At 44.2% G+C, this 19391-nt stretch overlaps 1 protein-coding gene across 7 annotated transcripts in view; it reads right to left on the reverse strand.

The window, feature by feature from the left end:
• CEP128 (centrosomal protein 128) overlaps positions 1 to 19391 on the reverse strand; it is a 361449-nt gene that overhangs the window by 163885 nt on the left and 178173 nt on the right. For all 7 annotated transcript variants that reach the window (XM_073610796.1, XM_073610792.1, XM_073610795.1 and 4 more), the window contains 3 exons: positions 18948 to 19124; positions 17750 to 17809; positions 13141 to 13336 (listed from right to left, as the gene is read on the reverse strand). In XM_073610796.1, the coding sequence (XP_073466897.1) occupies positions 13141 to 13336; positions 17750 to 17809; positions 18948 to 19124 (433 nt within the window). The remainder of the gene's footprint in view (positions 1 to 13140; positions 13337 to 17749; positions 17810 to 18947; positions 19125 to 19391) is intronic.

Consider the following 19391-nt stretch of genomic DNA (forward strand, 5'->3'; position numbering starts at 1 on the left):
GACTTCTAATATATCTTTCTGAAAGTGCACCACACCTGGGTAAACTGCAACACATCAGTGTGAAAGCAGCTTTATAGGGGGCTCAGAACAGTAATAGCTCGTTAACATGTGGAGTTTGGGGGGGGGGGGGGAGGCAGTAAAACCCCATAGTTGAGATGTGTTTTACCACACACCCCCCCAACCACTGGTGTTGAGTCAGAGGTTACAATGGCGACCCCACCCCATGCTCCAGGGGGCCGGTGCGGCTTCTCTGTCACATTATATTTTACACTTGGACAGGAGAGGCAGCATATACAGGAACCAATCCTCTCCATTTTCCTTCTCCAACCACTGAAAGCCGGCAGCTTCACCTCCTTTTCCTCCAGTCGGCATTCAGCAGCTGCAGGAGGAAAATGTTCATTATGCCCTTTTGAACAGAAAGTTAGAAATTATTTTCATTACAACGTGGCTTGTGACTGGAAACCAAATCACTTAAGTGGCCCTCGCTATTCAAAAGGTTAAGACCCCGATGTACAGTGTTTATTCATCTTTTCATTTTTTTGGAAAGGTGAACACAACTAATATATAAAGTCAGGGCTCAAAATTTAAAGTCCTGAGCTACTAGCCAGGCCTCAAGGGTTACTCGCCACCGGTTGCCCCACCCAACCCCTACCCTGCGCCTAATCCCGCCCCTAATTCCACCCCTAAACACGCCCTAATAAATTATCTCATGAATTTCAGGGCAGAACAGTGGTGTAGTGGTTAGCACTTTCACCTAGCAGCAATAGGGTCGCTGGTTCAAATCCCAACCAGGACACCATCTGCCTGGAGTTTGCATGTTCTCCCTGTGCCTGCGTGGGTTTCCTCTGGGTACTCTGGTTTCCTCCCACACTCCAAAGACATGCTGGTAAGTAAATTAGATCCTGTCGAAACAATTGGCCAAATATGCGTATGTTACATGTGTATGTGTTTGTAAGCACGTCGGGACCCCATGGGGCAAAGGACCACGCTATACCGCAGATGGACACCGGCGACAAAAAGTGCTCTGAGGCGATTCAGTTTGCATAGGTAATGTTATACAAGTCATTCATTCATTCAAATGACACTTAAATGTTTTATGCAGAATTAATTTACAAAAATAAATATTAACAACAATTTTATCAGTGCCCAACAATGCAGCCTCACCTATGCCCATATCAATGCGGCCTACCAGTGCCCATATCAATGCAGCCTACCTGTGCCCATATCAATGCGGCTCCCATTCAACCCTGCATGCCAGCAGTGCCCCCCCCCCTGTTCTGAGGCAGCCTACGCTTGCCAGCCATCATTTTCCACTCACAAAATGAAAGTAGAAAATGAGGGCTGCAAAAGTCACAATCCCAACCCAACCCAACCTGTTAGAAATAAAAGAGGACACCCAAAGCCTCTTACTGCAGGTATTTCAGGCACGAGTTAGCTATTTATCTAGCCCAGTCCCTGTACTATGGGTGATTAGGCACCAGGATAAGATGAAATTACGGTCTCATCATTATGCAGTTATAACAGCAATATAATCTGTGGAATGCAGGAATAGATGCGCTATCAGAGAATTCTGTGGATTCAGGTGCTTTCCAGTTATTCAAAAATAATGGGGGGGGGCAGAGTTTAGTCAATTCCAATTAAAAAAAAAAAAAAGAAACAAACAACTGCCATAGCTCTGTATCCTTGTAGCATGTAGCCAGTTTTGCACTTTTTTGTTGTGCAAGAAAAACGCAGAAAGAATTCATGTGCATGAGTTTTTGATGCAATTCCATTGAAGCCTATGGAAAACTTGTACTGGGTGCAAAAAAAAAAAAAAAAAGTCCCTACACTTTTCCAAAAAAGACACTGCAGGAAACTTGCATAGACATGGTGTTAATTCTGACAATAAAGTTCGATTTAATTCTAGTCATAGTATTTTGACTGAAATGCCATTTTATTTTTAGTTGTATTTATACATCTGAATTTGTTTTAGTCATATTTTAGTCGACTAAAATGTAATGGGTTTAAATTGTAATGCATTATTTAACCCCTTCACGCCTAAGGGTAAAACAAATCTTAATGCCCAAGCACAATTTTTTCAATTTGACATGTGTTAATAAAACCGTACATATCACAACTCGCATCACGCATCCAGGTGCCTTATACACGTTTTTCAGGACAAATAGGGCCTTCATTTGGTGGTAAATGGTAATGGATATCTCCTACCTTTTTTTTTTTTTTCCATTATCAAAAGGAAAACTCCTCCCAAAAAGTAAAAAAATATTGTTTTTAAAATGTAGTTCTATATATTTCTTGTTACTACCATAACCTATCCCCGAAGAACAACCCAAAATAAATTCTTCTGCACCTGATACATATGTGTATGTTAGTAGTTGTTTGTAGTTATAGTACAGTCCAGAAACAGTAGTGTGCATTTTTTCTTTTTTGTCCTACCTATTAATGTACACGGGACATTTTACAACCTCCCCTGAGCGATTTAACTTGACAGATAGTAAACGACATTTTGCCACGTTTACATGCCATGTTTACGTTTAGGAGCGTTTTTAAAAAAAAAATTTTTTTTTTTTTCAAATAGTTCAAAAATGTATCTCCTTTAACCACTTCAGCCCCGGAAGGATTTACCCCCTTCCTGACCAGAGCACTTTTTACAATTCGGCACTGCGTCGCTTTAACTGCTAATTGCGCGGTCATGCAATGCTGTACCCAAACGAAATTTGCGTCCTTTTCTTCCCACAAATAGAGCTTTCTTTTGATAGTATTTGATCACCTCTGCCGTTTTTATTTTTTGCGCTATACACGGAAAAAGACCGAAAATTTTGAAAAAAAATGATATTTTCTACTTTTTGTTCTAAAAAAAATCCAATAAACTCAATTTTAGTCATACATTTAGGCCAAAATGTATTCGGCCACATGTCTTTGGTAAAAAAAATGTCAATAAGTGTATATTTATTGGTTTGCGCAAAAGTTATAGCGTCTACAAACTAGGGTACATTTTCTGGAATTTACACAGCCTTTAATTTATGACTGCCTATGTCGTTTCTTGAGGTGCTAAAATGGCAGGGCAGTACAAAACCCCCACAAATGACCCCATTTTGGAAAGTAGACACCCCAAGGAATTTGCTGAGAGGCATGTTGAGCCCATTGAATATTCATTTTTTTTGTCCCAAGTGATTGAACAATGACAAAAAAAAAAAAAAAATTACAAAAAGTTGTCACTAAATGATATATTGCTCACACAGGCCATGGGCATATGTGGAATTGCACCCCAAAATACATTTAGCTGCTTCTCCTGAGTATGGGGATACCACATGTGTGGGACTTTTTGGGAGCCTAGCCGCGTACGGGGCCCCGAAAACCAATCACTGCCTTCAGGATTTCTAAGGGCGTACATTTTTGATTTTACTCCTCACTACCTATCACAGTTTTGAAGGCCATAAAATGCCCAGATGACATAAAACCCCCCCAAATGACCCCATTTTGGAAAGTAGACACCCCAAGCTATTTGCTTTGAGGCATGTTGAGTCCATGGAATATTTTATATTTTGACACAAGTTGCGGGAAAGTGACAAATTTTTTTTTTTTTTTTTTTTTTTTGCACAAAGTTGTCACTAAATGATATATTGCTCACACAGGCCATGGGCATATGTGGAATTGCACCCCAAAATACATTTAGCTGCTTCTCCTGAGTACGGGGATACCACATGTGTGGGACTTTTTGGGAGCCTAGCCGCGTACGGGGCCCCGAAAACCAATCACTGCCTTCAGGATTTCTAAGGGCGTACATTTTTAATTTTACTCCTCACTGCCTATCACAGTTTCGGAGGCCATGGAATGCCCAGGTGGCACAAACCCCCCCCAAATGACCCCATTTTGGAAAGTAGACACCCCAAGCTATTTGCTGAGAGGCATGGTGAGTATTTTGCAGCTCTCATTTGTTTTTGAAAATAAAGAAAGACGAGAAAAAACATTTTTTTTTTTTCTTTTTTCAATTTTCAAAACTTTGTGACAAAAAGTGAGGTCTGCAAAATACTCACTATACCTCTCATCAAATAGCTTGGGGTGTCTACTTTCCAAAATGGGGTCATTTGGGGGTTTTTTTTGCCACCTGGGCATTCCATGGCCTCCGAAACTGTGATAGGCAGTGAAGAGTGAAATCAAAAATTTACGGCCTTAGAAAGCCTGAAGGCAGTGATTGGTTTTCGGGGTCCCGTACGCGGCTAGGCTCCCAAAAAGTCTCACACATGTGGTATCCCCGTACTCAGGAGAAGCAGCAGAATGTATTTTGGGGTGTAATTTCACATATTCCCATGGCATGTTTGAGCAATATATCATTTAGTGACAACTTTGCGCAAAAAAAAATTAAAAAAATAAAAAATTGTCTCTTTCCCGCAACTTGTGTCACAATATAAATTATTCCATGGACTCAACATGACTCTCAGCAAATAGCTTGGGGTGTCTACTTTCCAAAATGGGGTCATTTGGGGGGGTTTTGAACTGTCCTGGCATTTTATGCACAACATCTAGAAGCTTATGTCACACATCACCCACTCTTCTAACCACTTGAAGACAAAGCCCTTTCTGACACTTATTGTTTACATAAAAAAATAATTTTTTTTTGCAAGAAAATTACTTTGAACCCCCAAACATTATATATTTTTTTTAAAGCAAATGCCCTACAGATTAAAATGGTGGGTGTTTCATTTTTTTTTTTCACACAGTATTTGCGCAGCGATTTTTCAAACGCATTTTTTGGGGAAAAAACACACTTTTTTACATTTTAATGCACTAAAACACACTATATTGCCCAAATGTTTGATGGAATAAAAAAGATGATCTTAGGCCGAGTACATGGATACCAAACATGACATGCTTTAAAATTGCGCACAAACGTGCAGTGGCGACAAACTAAATACATTTTTAAAAGCCTTTAAAAGCCTTTACAGGTTACCACTTTAGATTTACAGAGGAGGTCTACTGCTAAAAATACTGCCCTCGATCTGACCTTCGCGGCGATACCTCACATGCATGGTGCAATTGCTGTTTACATTTGACGCCAGACCGACGCTTGCGTTCGCCTTAGCGCGAGAGCAGGGGGGACAGGGGTGCTTTTTTTTTTTTTTTTTTTTTTTCCTTTATTATTATTATTTTTTTATCTTATTTTTAAACTGTTCCTTTCATTTTTTTTTTTTTAATCATTTTTATTGTTATCTCAGGGAATGTAAATATCCCCTATCATAGCAATAGGTAGTGACAGGTACTCTTTTTTGCAAAAATTGGGGTCTATTAGACCCTAGATTTCTCCTCTGCCCTCAAAGCATCTGACCACACCAAGATCGGTGTGATAAAATGCTTTCCCAATTTCCCAATGGCGCTGTTTACATCCGGCGAAATCTAAGTCATAAAATGCTCGTAGCTTCCGGTTTCTTAGGCCATAGAGATGTTTGGAGCCACTCTGGTCTCTGATCAGCTCTATGGTCAGCTGGCTGAATCACCGGCTGCATTTTCAGGTTCCCTGTTGAGACAGGAGAGCCAGAGAAAAACACGGAAGACGTTGGGGGGGGAGGGGCATTCCCTCCCACTGCTTGTAAAAGCAGTCTAGAGGCTAATTAGCCGCTAGGATTGCTTTTACATGAAAGCCGACCGCTGGCTGAAAAGAATGATACCAAGATGATACCTAAACCTGCAGGCATCATTCTGGTATAACCACTCAAAGTCGTGAATGGCGTACCTGAAGACAAAAAAATGGTTAACAATAAAGCACAGTAAACGGTAAGGTATAAAAAATTGCATACCTGAAAAGCAAACATGATAAAACATAACAACAATAAAACATTGCAGAATAGAATACAGTAAAAAAGAACAGAACAATAGAGAGAGAGAAAGAACAATAAAACGACAACTATTTTTTTTTTTATTTTATATTTTTGTATGTGTTTTTTTTTTTTTTTTACACTTTTTTTTGTAACTAACTTTTATAACTGTAACCGGTTCCAGGTTCGGGTCTCTCAAAATGCGATGGCATCTTGGGAGACCCTGTGAAAGTGTGTCTAGTCTGTGCAATGCTGTACCCTACGCTAATACTCAACTAGTGAATGGTAGTGTTCAAAACATTCACCAATGCAAAGACCAGGATTGTCAGGACAGGAGGGACAATAATAGCGGGTGTCACGCCTATATCTGCGCTTGCTGCAGACACGACATCTTTTTTGGGGGGGTTCGTTGGGTAGGGGTACTCGGGAGGACATAAAGAAAATGCCTCTCATGCAGCCGACTGCATTTGGTTGGGGATGTGAATGGGGGAAGTACGGGCGCTGCAGAAGTGGTGGGTTCCCAATTAGGATTGGCGAATGCAGCAGGAAGGGCACTATGGACACGACGGGCCTGTGTTTGTCTTCTTGGTGGCAGCGGGACACTACTTGTGCTTGTCACCTCACCAGCTTGAACTGCACTTATGGGACTCGCCACGTCACCAAGTGTTACTGCAGTGCTGGTTTGACTACAACCGGGGTGTACTAGGCCGCTGGGGCTTGCCAGTTCACCAAAACGCTACCAAAAAAACTGTTAGCGATCGCAAGGATCAGGCCTGACTCTGCGAACGCTGCAGTTATGCGTTTAGTGTTTTGTAAGTGTCAGTGATCGATCGATACTGCACTTGGGTGGGCTGGGCTGGGCCGGGTGGAGGGGCAAAACGCAGGTGCTAGCAGGTATCTGGGCTGATCCCGCTAACACTGCGTTTGTGGGAACCCTAAACTGCTGGGGACGCTAGTATAGATCTGATCAGATCAGATATTGATCCGATCAGATACTATACCACTAAGGGAGGCGTATGCTGCGTGCGTGGGTGTTAGCGGTACTGGCGCTAATCTGACGCTGCCTGGGGCTGGTGCTTGCCAGTTCACCAAAACGCTACCAAAAAAACTGTTAGCGATCGCAGGGATCAGGCCTGACTATGCGAACGCTGCAGTTATGCGTTTAGTGTTTTGTAAGTGACAGTGATCGATCGATACTGCACTTGGGTGGGCCGGGCAGAGGGGCAAAACGCAGGTGCTAGCGGGTATCTGGGCTGATCCCGCTAACACTGCGTTTTCGGGAACCCTAAACTGCTGGGGACGCTAGTATAGATCTGATTGGATCAGATATTGATCCGTACAGATACTATACCACTAAGGGAGGCGTATGCTGCGTGCGTGGGTGTTAGCGGTACTGGCGCTAATCTGACGCTGCCTGGGGCGACGCATATCACCGCCGGGCGACCGGGGGGCTAAACCTTTATTCGGTAATAAACGGCGGGTGCCCTGACACTATAAAAAATAAACAAACTAACCAGCGTCACCGTAACAGTTATACGGTGATCAGTGGTGAAAGGGTTAACTAGGGGGCAATCAAGGGGTTAAAACATTTATTAGGTAGTATATGGGGGTCCCTGTCGCTATAAAACGCTGACGGCGAACCTAAATATTTACGTTCCTAACTAGCGTCACCAGCGACACTAATACAGCGATCAGAAAAATGATCGCTTAGTGACACTGGTGACAGGGGGTGATCAAGGGGTTAAAACTTTATTGGGGGGGTTAGGGGGGTATCCTAGACCTAAAGGGGGGTAATACTACCTGCCCTAACACTGTAACTGTCACAAACTGACACTATGCAGTAATCAGAAAAAAAAAAAAAAAAATACTGCTAATGTCAGTTTGTGACAGGGGGGGGGGGGGTGATTGGGGGGGGATCGGGGGGCGATCGGGGGTGTAAGGTATGCCTGGCATGTTCTACTGTGTGTGTGTGTGTGTTGTGTGCACTTACATGTCTTCTCTCCTCGGCGCTGGACGGAAACTGCCGAGCCGAGGAGAGATGACATCACATCCTCTGCCTGTGTGAAACTACACACAGGCAGGGGAGGATTCCTATTGGCTGGGAGCGATCGCGAGGGGGGGGCCACGATCGGATGGTCTCCCCCTCGCCTCCCGACGCTCCCAGTCAGATGCCGACCGCCGATGGCACCGGGGGGGGGTCCGATCGGACCCCCCGCCCGCGGGAGGCAGATCACGTATATATACGTGATTCTGCCTGCCCGTGCCATTCTGCCGACGTATATCTACGTTAGGCGGTCGGCAAGTGGTTAAAAATGCCTGTAAAGAAAACATGGCTAAATGTGAGTTACCGCGTTTACAAGCTGTTACAGACATTTGGCGTTTCAAATGCCTCTGAACATCCATCCTGAATGCATTTTTTTGCTTTCCAAAAAATGCTTCTAAACTTAACTGCCTAGAAATGACTATAAATGACCCTGTGTACATGTACTGATAAGATAACAGAGGAGAGCTCAAGGTCAACTGAAAAAAACACCCAACTGGTCCTAAACTTCCGTTTACCAGCAGCAGTGTACATGAAGCCTCAAACACACCGACACAAATATACTGACACTGAGCTTGACCTTTGACCCAAACACTAACTCTGGCACTGACCTAGATCAAACTTTGAGCTAGGTATTACGTCTTTATTTTTTATTACATTTTTTACACACTTTTTTACTCTGCAGAGAGAGAGAGAGAGAAACACAGCAGAGGGCTTCACAGTGACTGATCACTGTGGTAGCCAATCAGAGGCTACCACATCGATCAGGTGACCCGAAATCGGGAGTTCTGGGTCCCGGTCTTGGTGAGATCCTGGCCTCTGTGCTGGAAGCATGCTGTGTGTGCGCTCCAAACACAAAGGGAGATGCGCAAAAAGCCCACTGCAGTGGGGCCGCATATATGTGCTACCTCAACATCAAGGAGTTAAGCACTTCTCTAGAGTTTCCAAACTTGTTATATACTCCTGGAATAAAAATCTAATAAGATGTTGTGGGAATGGGGAAGTAAATGGGAGTGAGGAAGTGCACAGGGCAGAGAACTGGTCTGGGGAGGCTGTTCTATTACACATTGCTAAGTACTGCTACCTTTGCTGGGAGGGAAAACAAACACTCACATCACATCCAGACACGAATTTGACAGAGGAGTTCCTCTTCTGGTGATTTTCAGTGCATTGTTCCAGAATTCCCAGGCAGCCAGTCTGACAATACAGCTTTTTCAGCGGGCTGGGGCTTTAACAGACAGGCGGAGTTCTTTAGAAAGCGGAAGTTCAGGTGGGTCAACGTCCCTCCCTCACATTTTATTTTTTCCATCTTCATTCATTGATGAAAATCAGAATGGATTTTCAGCAATTGGACTTAAAGTGGAGTTCCACCCACTTTTACAACTCTTCAGCATCCCTCACTAAACTGCGCACTGTAAACGAATTGGATATTTTTAAAAAAATTTTCTCAGCACCTACTGTATATTTGCTGTATTCATTTTTCACTTCCTCCTCCCTGGCCGCGGCCCATCGCATCATTTCCTGTTTGCAATGCCTTCTGGGAAGGGGCGGCAACTTCCTCTGACACTGCCGTTGATATGGAAACCTGACCTGAAACCTATTACACTGCTTGTGCTGCACTGAGTATGTGCAGGATCTGCAAGGTTGAGATCCAGGAAGAAATACAGTCTGGCTTCAGATGCCCACACTTAAGATGGCCACGGCCTGCTGTAAGTTTATAAAATAACAAACTACTGCTATAAACTAACAAAGCAGACCTTAGTTTACAGACTAACTTTACTAGAATACATTAGGCTTGTGTATTATAGGGGTATTTTTACTTAAAAAGTATAATTTCGGCCGGAACACCACTTTAGTTCAAATTTTATTTTCGTTTAGTTTTCGTCACTGAAAGCATGCAGCGGAGGAAAATTATGACAAATATTTTCATTGAAAAAATTAACACTGCTGGGTGTAATAGGACCCAGAGGAAATACGGTTAAATGGATTGTAATGCATTTTTGGGGATGTGCAAACCCACGACAAAGTTCATAGATGCGAACCTAGCCTTTAACACAGATAAAAATGATACATAGAAATCCGATAGTTTGAGATTAGTGCTATCCACAATGGACAGCTGCCATAGCACTGTGTCCTCCTAGCATGGAGCCATGGAGCCAGTTATACAAAATGTACCAATTCAGTAAATACTCTATTCAGCAACAAAAAACAGCAGGTACACAGAGATTCTTGTCTTCTGTATTGGTTAGAGTTATATATGGCATTTGAAATCGCAGTTTCTTGCAAGTGGAGGTGTTGTTGCACATTTTATTCCCATTTTATTGCCAGAACGCACACATTCTTCAGTTTGCTCCGGGATACTATGCACTTTATAAAGATCACAGTCTCTTAAGGTAGCTGTACATCGATCAAAGTAAGTGAGCAAAGCCGCAGGCAACTGCCATCCAAATAGCTACAAACTGAAGGCAGACTAGAATTAGCACTGTGGACGCAATCACAGGTATGAGAAACCATGCTAGCAACCGTTAAGCAGTCCGTGGCTGCCAGCTGTTCATCTGTATACACTCACTCCATCTGCTCCCAAAAGGTAATGGTTACCCAGCAGTTACTGGGCAGTTTTCAAGAGCTAAGAACATAATTCATATTTATTTCTTTATTATTACTCAATTCCAGAGCACTTCTTCAGCATTTAAAGATCTTCTCTGTGTTTCATGTCACTTTAAATAGTTCCTTTGGACCAAGCTGGTGCAAATGAACTATTTACTTCACTAACAGTTGCAGCGCCTGTGTGCACTGTATACAACTACACTATGTTACCTAAAGTATTGGGACGCCTGCCTTTACATGAACTTTAATGGCATCCCAGTCTTAGTCCGTAGGGTTCAATATTGAGTTGGCCCACTCTTTGCAGCTATAACAGCTTCACCTCTTCTGGGAAGGCCGTCCACAAGGTTTAGTAGTGTGTCTATGGGAAAGTTTGATCGTTCTTCCAGCAGCGCATTTGTGAGGTCAGGCACTGATGTTGGATGAGAAGGCCTGGCTCCACTCTAATTCATCCCAAAGGTGTTCCATCGGGTTGAGGTCAGGACTCTGTGCAGGCCATCCACGTCTTTTTTTGGACCTTGCTTTGTGCACTGGTCCAAATCATTTGGTGGAGGGGGGAATTATGGTGTGGCTTTGTTTTTCCGGATGTTGGGCTTGGCCCCCTATTTCCAGTGAAGGAAACTTTTAAGGTGTCAGCATACCAAGACATTTTGGACAATTTCATGTTCCCAACTTTGCGGAAACAGTTTGGGGATGGTCCCTTCCTGTTCCAACATGACTGCGCACCAGTGTAAAAAAGCACTAAATATGAGATCTTAGCATGGTCAGGTCTCTAGCTATGCTGGGAATTCAGCCTGCTCTCCTCCAGTGATCAGACTTGACCTGACCCCCCCCCCCCCTCAGCCATTTACTGGGAGATCAGAGTGCTGCCGTTTCTCTTCCCCCAGCTCCCATGCAGCTGAGGACAGAGATAATGTGATCAATTAAAGGGGAAAAAAAGTTATTCATAATGGGTTTTTTTAATCGATACAAATGTTTTGCCTTTCATTTCTATTTTAAAGTGAATGGGTTGTTTTTCACTGTGATCAATTACAAACACTTTAAATTGAGTATGGAGATCATCTTAAAAAGGCAGAGACTCCTCTGCTGTCAGAATACACTGATCAGTGGCTGCAGCCGCTGTTCGACAAAGGTTTTCCCATTCAACAGAAGTTGATTATCATCAATAGAGGATGCAATCTCTATCAGTTTGACAAAGAAGCGCATGCTCCAAAATGAGTTATTGTCCACTGCCGTGTGACGTCATCATGCTGCCGCTTTGTTCCACGCTGGTTCCAGAGACCAGAAGCCACCTTTTCCACATTGCTGCAGGACAGTGTGGACCCCAAGAAGCGTGCTAGCAATGGGCAGATGCAATTCACACAGTGCAGCATACTTATGATGAGCCCTATATTCATGTGGCTCCTGCAAGTCTTAATAATCTTTTTGCATTAATAAAACTTATGGTATTGCACTTAGAGAAGCTTTATTTTTCTTCTTATAGTTATTAGATTGACTTCTGGTGAATGGGAATTGCCATAGTTAGATCAAAATTTGACCGGTCCATGCTGAACCGTCTAAATTTCAATCCATCTCCAGCCAGCTTTAGGGTAACATGTAACATGGTGCAAATGGGACCAACTCCAAATCAAAATCGACGCAGATGTGCAAGGCTCTGTCTGTACAGTCTTTATTGACAGAGTTTTGTGAATTAATGAACTACAAGTTCCCATCTGCCACCACAGTAGACAGACCTGTAGTTCTCACCTTACTTGTAGTCCATTCATACTCCCCCCCCCCCCCCCCCCCCCCCCCTAACTGAAAGTCCTCTGTACGGATGTAGATCTGGAAGAAACGGCAGGAGTCTGTGCATTGCACTCATGATCCATTGATCACAAGAGCAGAGCTTTGCAGTCTCCTGTTCAAAACAATAGAAAATATGTATATCTGTAGAAGAAAAAAATGTGCCATGTATTATTTTTCTGTAAAGGGTGGACTTAGCCTTAAGATGCCAAGCATGCACCATCTGACTGTTTACCAAACCTCACTGGATTTATAGGAAAACAATTATTACATTGCAATGCTATGAAGAGGATCAGGCTTGAGTACTGGCCTGTCCTGGATGAGTTAGGATTGAGCTGGCTATACACAGAGCGAATTCAAGCCACGGGTGGCCTTGTCATCACCCTCCCGCTACATTCTTTGACCCAAAAATCAAAGAAGCCAGGCATTAAATTGTCAGACAGTGTCTGAATCAATTAGATGCAGTCACTGTTCAGGTGTTCTAACAGCCACTGGTTCCAGCTATCAGAATACAAATCGCTGGAAGGAGTTATTCATCCATCGACATACTTTAGCATGGATGGAGGAATTAATAGATTTTTCTCATTCAGCCCCATGTATGGCCAGCATTAGAGAGCAAAGGGACTAGGGTTAGGAGATTAAAAGAGAGTCAGGGGACCAGGTCATATAGTGCAATATCCCAGAAATATGCACGTGTGTAGCGAACCTCGGAAGACGCAGCTCCTTTTTTATGAGGCATTGTGAGAATGTCAGGGACAGCTAAGATTTTAGTCGCAATGCACTTCAAAAGCTTTAACAAGCAGTTAGGGGTTCTGTAACAAAACCAACTTTGGATCAGACTATACTGGGATAATTAGATGATAGAATTGTATTGGTCACGGAGGAAAAACCACCAGCACCCACCTTTCCTGTCACGGTGAGCTTCCTCCAGCTGCTGTTCCAATTTGGCAATTTGCTGACTAAGAAGCTCTTTCTCCGAGTCATGGTTTAGCTTTAGATCCTTCAGCTGCTCCTGACATTGCTGGTACTGAATCTTGCGAACCTTGCGTTCCTTCTCCTCTCGCTCCCTCACCTCCTCACACAGCCACTGCAGCTTGGTCTGATGGGAAACGTAGAACGAGTGATACACTTCTATTAACATATGCAGGTTTAGATGATGATGAGGTTAGCTGATGTTATTTTGGTTCGTTTTTGCCTTCCCTGGTTTATCCCCCTTGTCAACATGCGAATGACATTTTTAGACCCAGTCCCATAATCATGGTGTCTCTGTAATGCCCTATGTAACACCAACATATCATGGCTGGTGGGAGGAGCCAACGGGCTGCTGTAAATGGTTTACAGCATCCTGCCTTGGTACTCCTTTCAAGAGTCCTCAGCCCTGATGCAAGAGGTGGGCAAAGGTTAAAAACGTACTGATGCGCTGTCAGTAACCCATGGGTTATAAGATCTGAACGGGGGGGGGGGCTGTGGGAGGAGCAAGGATCAAATGGGGAGCTGCACCATTGCCCACCCTAATATATAGGTCCTGAGTAACCTATGTGTAGAATGAGAAAAGATACAAAGGCGGCGCGCCCATCTAGATACAAGCTATTTAATGAAGAAAAGTAATAAGATCGTATTAAATGCACTCACTGCATGAAAGGGATAAAGGCACGTCAGCGGAAAGAAGAGCACCATTCATGCAGTGAGTGCATTTTATATGATCTTATTGCTTTTCTTCATTGAACAGTTTGCATTTATATGGATGTGCCCCCTGTCTTTTCTCAAGCAGTGAGCTGCCTCTTGGGAAGAGCTATGCTTGATGGAGAGTGTCAGTCTGAAGGAGTAGGCAATCCTAGGCTTTGTGGTAGGCACTTTTTAACTCACAGCTGCAGCAGTCCCCAGTCCTCTCTACTATTCTATTTACAAAAGACAAGGTCCTTTTTTTTTATGTCCACATCATTGTCTGTGTAATGTGGACACTTCCTGTTCGCTGTCAAGCAGTGGGGTGCTTTTAAGATCCAAGAAGGAGAATCGGTTAGGGATGGGCTAGTGTCAGCACATCTGCATTGCTGGGTTAGCGTTCCCTCAAACACAGAAACAGTGCTGGTGAGGGACCTAGATGGCAGATTACTACGGTGGAAGAAAAAAAAAAAAAAATCGCTTGATTCCCCAATCAACACAGTTGGTGTTAATGGGGGAAATACCTTCCGCTGCTCTATTGTATTCCACCAGCAGGGGGCGTGGGAAGCATCTGTGACCAGCAGAATACAATGGATACTGCTAGTGGTTATAACCGCTGACAGTAACCGTATGTGCAAAAATCCAACATGCTGGTTCTACCAAAGTTAAATGATCAATTAACTTGGGTACAATCAGCCCACACATAAATGGATCGTAAGGCTTTCTGCTTCTGCTCTTATTGCAGACTCACTCACCTTGCTTTATTTCTCCACAATTAAAAGTAATTTAGCAATCTGGCAGCAACAGCCAGACTCCGCCATAACGGCTGCAACAGGTAAGAAGTGCCAGGTACATAAATTTAACTGCCTGAGCCCCGATGGGCAGATAAATCAATCTGTCAGGCTCCATCCTAATGGCAGATAGAAATTCTAGGAACAACTGAGCTTTCAATACAGAAAGTGCTCTTTGGGTTCAGCTCAGGCTTGTCTGGCTTCGTCCATCTCCCAGTACCTGATATACGACTCCAGTTATAGGCAGCACATTACTGGCTACAGCACTTGCTCCTCTGCACACATCTGCCTGGATTTCCCATCAATTGTAAAAGAATTATGGAGAAAAAAAAAAGTAGACTTTCACTGCCAGGGACAAGTGTGCTGCAATCCAGGAGCCTGGAAGGTGGCACTCTTCCACCACTACAGCCGGCAGGTGTCCTTGGACCTAACTCTGGGAAACCATGCACATCTGTGCTCCTGGCTGCTTATGACTTAGGCTGTGCTAACTGGTCAGTAAAGGCTGCCAAGCTTAAAGTGGAACTCCCAACAAATATAAAAAGTATTTATGAACTTATTTAAAAACCATGTGTATTCTTAAAAAGAAAATGGAATAGCTCTTATTTTTAAAACAGAATGGAAGGGTTGGAACCTGTTTCAGGATTGCATTGCTTTTTGAGTCCCCGCCAAGGAAACATGATGTCCGACAGGGGAGCTGTCTGTGCTGCCCACATCAACCAGATTTTTCCTTAAAGTGGAACTTTAGTCAGAAAATTAGTTTCTGCTAGATGACTTCAGGCTGGCCTTTTTTGCAGGTATAGCTATGTAAAACATTAAAAAATATACCTATACTTATCTTTAGCCGGTTCATAATCCAGTAATACACTGTCTCACCCTGCTCTGCACATGCTCAGCTGCTTGTCCATTATGCCAAAAATCAGAGCCTCTAGAGCCCCATCTGCTGATAGCCTAAAGATTTCTTGCTGCTCAGGGGCTGTGGGCTTCAGAAAAATGGCAGCCTCCAGCAAGAAGAAATGGAAGCAATACTGGAGGCAAGTTACATCACACACTAATTTCCGTAGCAGAATTATTAATGTGGAATGTATGTTCCTAGCTAAAGAACATTATTTTTTATCAAGTTGTTATGGGTAAAGTTCCTCTTTAAGCTTCAGCATGTAAAACAATAAAAATCAGCCCAAACTCGCAGTATATTTCACTTGATCGGATATAAATGTGCAATGTAAATGCAATGCAGCTTTAAGAAACCCCGTCAGTCCCTAATAAAATCCTATCTGAAGCTCCCTGCAACAGAAGTGGTATTATACTTGCCTCTCGGGAAACCTGTGTCACTTACCTCCTCTTTGTTCCAGTGCTGTTGCTCTAATTGTCTCCTCTCCCCCCAACCCAACTTTTTGGCATTTACCACTCCCGGTATTGTTGGGTGCCTGTGTCACTATGGTTCTATCCCTTAACCCCACTGCGGAGTCCTATAATGATGTACGGTTTTTAAGAAGGAATCACAGCGCTCAACGGGGGATACAGGTATTCAACACTTGCATGAAGTGTTGAATGCCAAAAGGTCTTACAGAGGCTACAGTGCTGGAATGGAGGGAAGAAAAGAGATATGGGCCATTAGAGCGGGAAGAGTAGTAATGCTTCTACTTTGGTGGTGGGGGGGGGGGCAGGTACTGGTAATGAGGCAACAGTTGCTTGTAGAGGGTACAATAGGAGCAGGTGGAGGGAAGTATAGTTAGCAGTGCAAGAGGAGCTGAAGGAGCAGCTGTCAGGGGGTACAAGAGAAGGGAAGAAAAGCTGGCAGAGGGTAAATCAGACAGATGGAAGGGTACCTGTCAGAGGGTACAAAAGGAAGTAAGAGTAGCTAGCCGAGGGTACAGGAAGAGACAACTGAGTGAAGGGTAGCTGGCAGAGGGTACAAAGGGAGCAGGTGGAGAAAAGTGTAACTAGCAGGGGATATAACAGTAGCAGAGGGTACAAGAGGAGCCAATATAGGGAGAGTAGCTGGCAGAGGGTACAGAAAGAGCAGTTGGAAGAAAGTGCAACTGGCAGGGGGTATAATCATAGCAGAGGGTACAAGAGAAGCAAATCTAGGGAGAGTAGCTGGCAGAGGGTACAAGAGGAGGGAAGAGTAGGTGACAGAGTATAAGAGGAGCAGGAAGAAGGAAGAATAGTTGGCAGGGGGGACAGAAGTAGCCACTAGAGTGAGGATTAACTGGCACTGGGTAAAAAAGGAGCAGTTATAGGGTATGAGAGGAATAAATATGGATAGGGCAGCTGGCAGAGGGTACAAGAGGAAGTTTAGATAGAGAGAAAAGTAACTTATGGAGGGTACAGGAGGAGCGAATAGAGGGAAGAATAGCTGATAGAGAGTATAAGAGGAGTGGATAAAAAGAAGAGTAGCTGACGGATGGTATAAGAGGAGTGGACAGAGTAATGAATAGCTGGCAGAGGGTACAAGAGGAGCGGACAGAGGGATGAGTAGCCGGCAGAGGGTACAGGAGAAACGTATACAGGGAAGAGTAGCTGGCAGAGGGTAGAAGAGAAGCGGATAAAAAGAAGAGTAGCTGACGGAGGGTACAAAAGGAACGGACAGAGAGATGAGTAGCTGGCAGAGGGTATAAGAGGAGAGAGTAAAGAGAAGAGTAGCTGGTAGAGGGAACAGGAGGAGCCAGCAGAGTGAAGATTAGCTGGCAGAGTACAGGAGGCGCAGACAGCGGGAAGAGTAGCTGGCAGTGGGTACAAAAGGAGTGGATAAAGGGAAAGAGACAGTAAAGGTTAATACAGGCTGACAAAAGAGAGGAGTGTGCAGTATATTTGTGCGAGCTCCTCCAGCTGCTGCTGTCTGTGTGGCCTCTCCTGCACACAGCTGCTCACTCCAGGCGCTCACATCTTAGAGCAGGGACATCTCCCCATCACATGCCGGGGCCCAGAGAGACTTTATAACAAGGGAGAAAGCATTCCAGAGCAGCTGAGTAGGCCTCCCACTGCCAAAAGTCTCAGCCCTTCTATATGTTCTTATACTATAGAGGAAGAAAAGTGCCAAGCAGTCACAGTAGTCTTACCTTGGTCTCTGCCAGCCAGTAGTGGGGATCATTCCTCAGGTGATTTTCTGCAGACTCAGCCTTTATCAGATGACAGAAAATGGTTTCAGAATACCGTAAATCGGCACAATACTATTCATTCTGAGTGGTTATTACTCACATTACACATTTTCTTTTGACTGACCCTAACAGAACGGAATAGAAGAAAAGAGGTTACTGGGGCTTGAGGGGAAGGAGATTATGAAAGGCTGAAGAAGGTTAATGGCCTTCCGAGAGTTAATGAGGATGTGAGCACAAAAGGGTGAGGTGTGAGCAGTGGGTTGGTGAAAAAAACACAATCAAAAGAATGTTACTATGGGGAGCCAGTGATGGTCAGAAGTGGGAATTAGGCTCCAGCTAGACACTGGAGGTCAGTGATCATCCGTATAGGAGGCTGGGAGTTATTGGCCATAAACAGTTGTAAAATACAAGGACTGGGGTTCACAAAAGAGGTGAAGGCAGGTAATGGGGCAGGGCAGTAATACAGGAGGCCTGAGAGAAGATGCTAGGGCAGGGCAGTAATACATGAGGACCAAGCTTAGTTGGCTGGGCACAGCAGTAAAATAGGAGGACTCAGTGCCCTGGCCCTCCTTGAGCCTTCTGTCCTAACCTAATACAGGAGGTCTGAGAGCAGTTGCTGGGGTAGGGCAGTAATCCAGGAGGGACTGAGGGTAAATGGCTGGGCAAATCAGAAAGGTAACAGGACTGGGGTTAGCAGAGGAGGACTGAGAGCAGGTGCTACAACAGGGTAATAATACAGGCGGAATGTGGACAAGTGGTAAGGCGCAATACTAAGGCCCCTTCCTCTAGGGGCGGGCTCCATTGGAGTCTGCCTGCTCCTTGTCTGCTCGGCCTATGCAGAGCGGACACAAACACAGCCCGTTCTCCTATATGGGCGGTCAGATGTAAAAGGTCTGCCTGACCATTTAGACCTAACTGCCATCGGATCTGCGAGACAAATGTGGAACTGATCCCCATCCGTCTGTTTTTAGCGGACATGATCGGACGTTGGCAGGGTCTAATCAGTTCTGAATGAAAAACTGAGCGGTCCGCTAGTGTGAAAGGGCCCTAAGATGCAAGGTATGGGTTTAGGACAGGGGGATGAAGAAGGACAGTAATACAGGACAGCACAAGTTCTGTAGGAGGCTGGTAGGCAGTGGAGATCAGAATGGGGAATTACCTTGAATCTATCTATGGAATTTCTGGACAGCAGCTGACAAGCCAAGTTGATTTCGGCCTCTAGATTACTCAAGATGGTTTCCTGTTCCGTCTGCAGAAATTCTAGCCTCTCCCCCAGACTCTGGTTGTCCTCCTCGAGCTTCCTCATGTTCTGTCCTACAGTGCTTAGCTGCTGAGCCTGTGGAAGCAGAGACCACTGTGTCCAGATTACAGTGAGACAGAAAATTACACTACACCAGTATCACCCTTCTTCATACAGACTGTATGCAGCTTCAACATTAGGCATGACAGACAGGCCAAACTCTACATAAGGTACCATATGACTAAAACATTAATATTCCCCAATGTTAATGTGAAAAAAGGCTTGGAGCACTCTTGACACACCACCATGACAGCATCATTCTGCATATAGTTACATAGTTGGTGAGGTTATAAAAAGACACAA

The sequence above is a fragment of the Aquarana catesbeiana genome, linkage group LG13 (assembly GCF_042186555.1).
Source record: "Aquarana catesbeiana isolate 2022-GZ linkage group LG13, ASM4218655v1, whole genome shotgun sequence".
Lineage (NCBI taxonomy): Eukaryota > Metazoa > Chordata > Amphibia > Anura > Ranidae > Aquarana > Aquarana catesbeiana.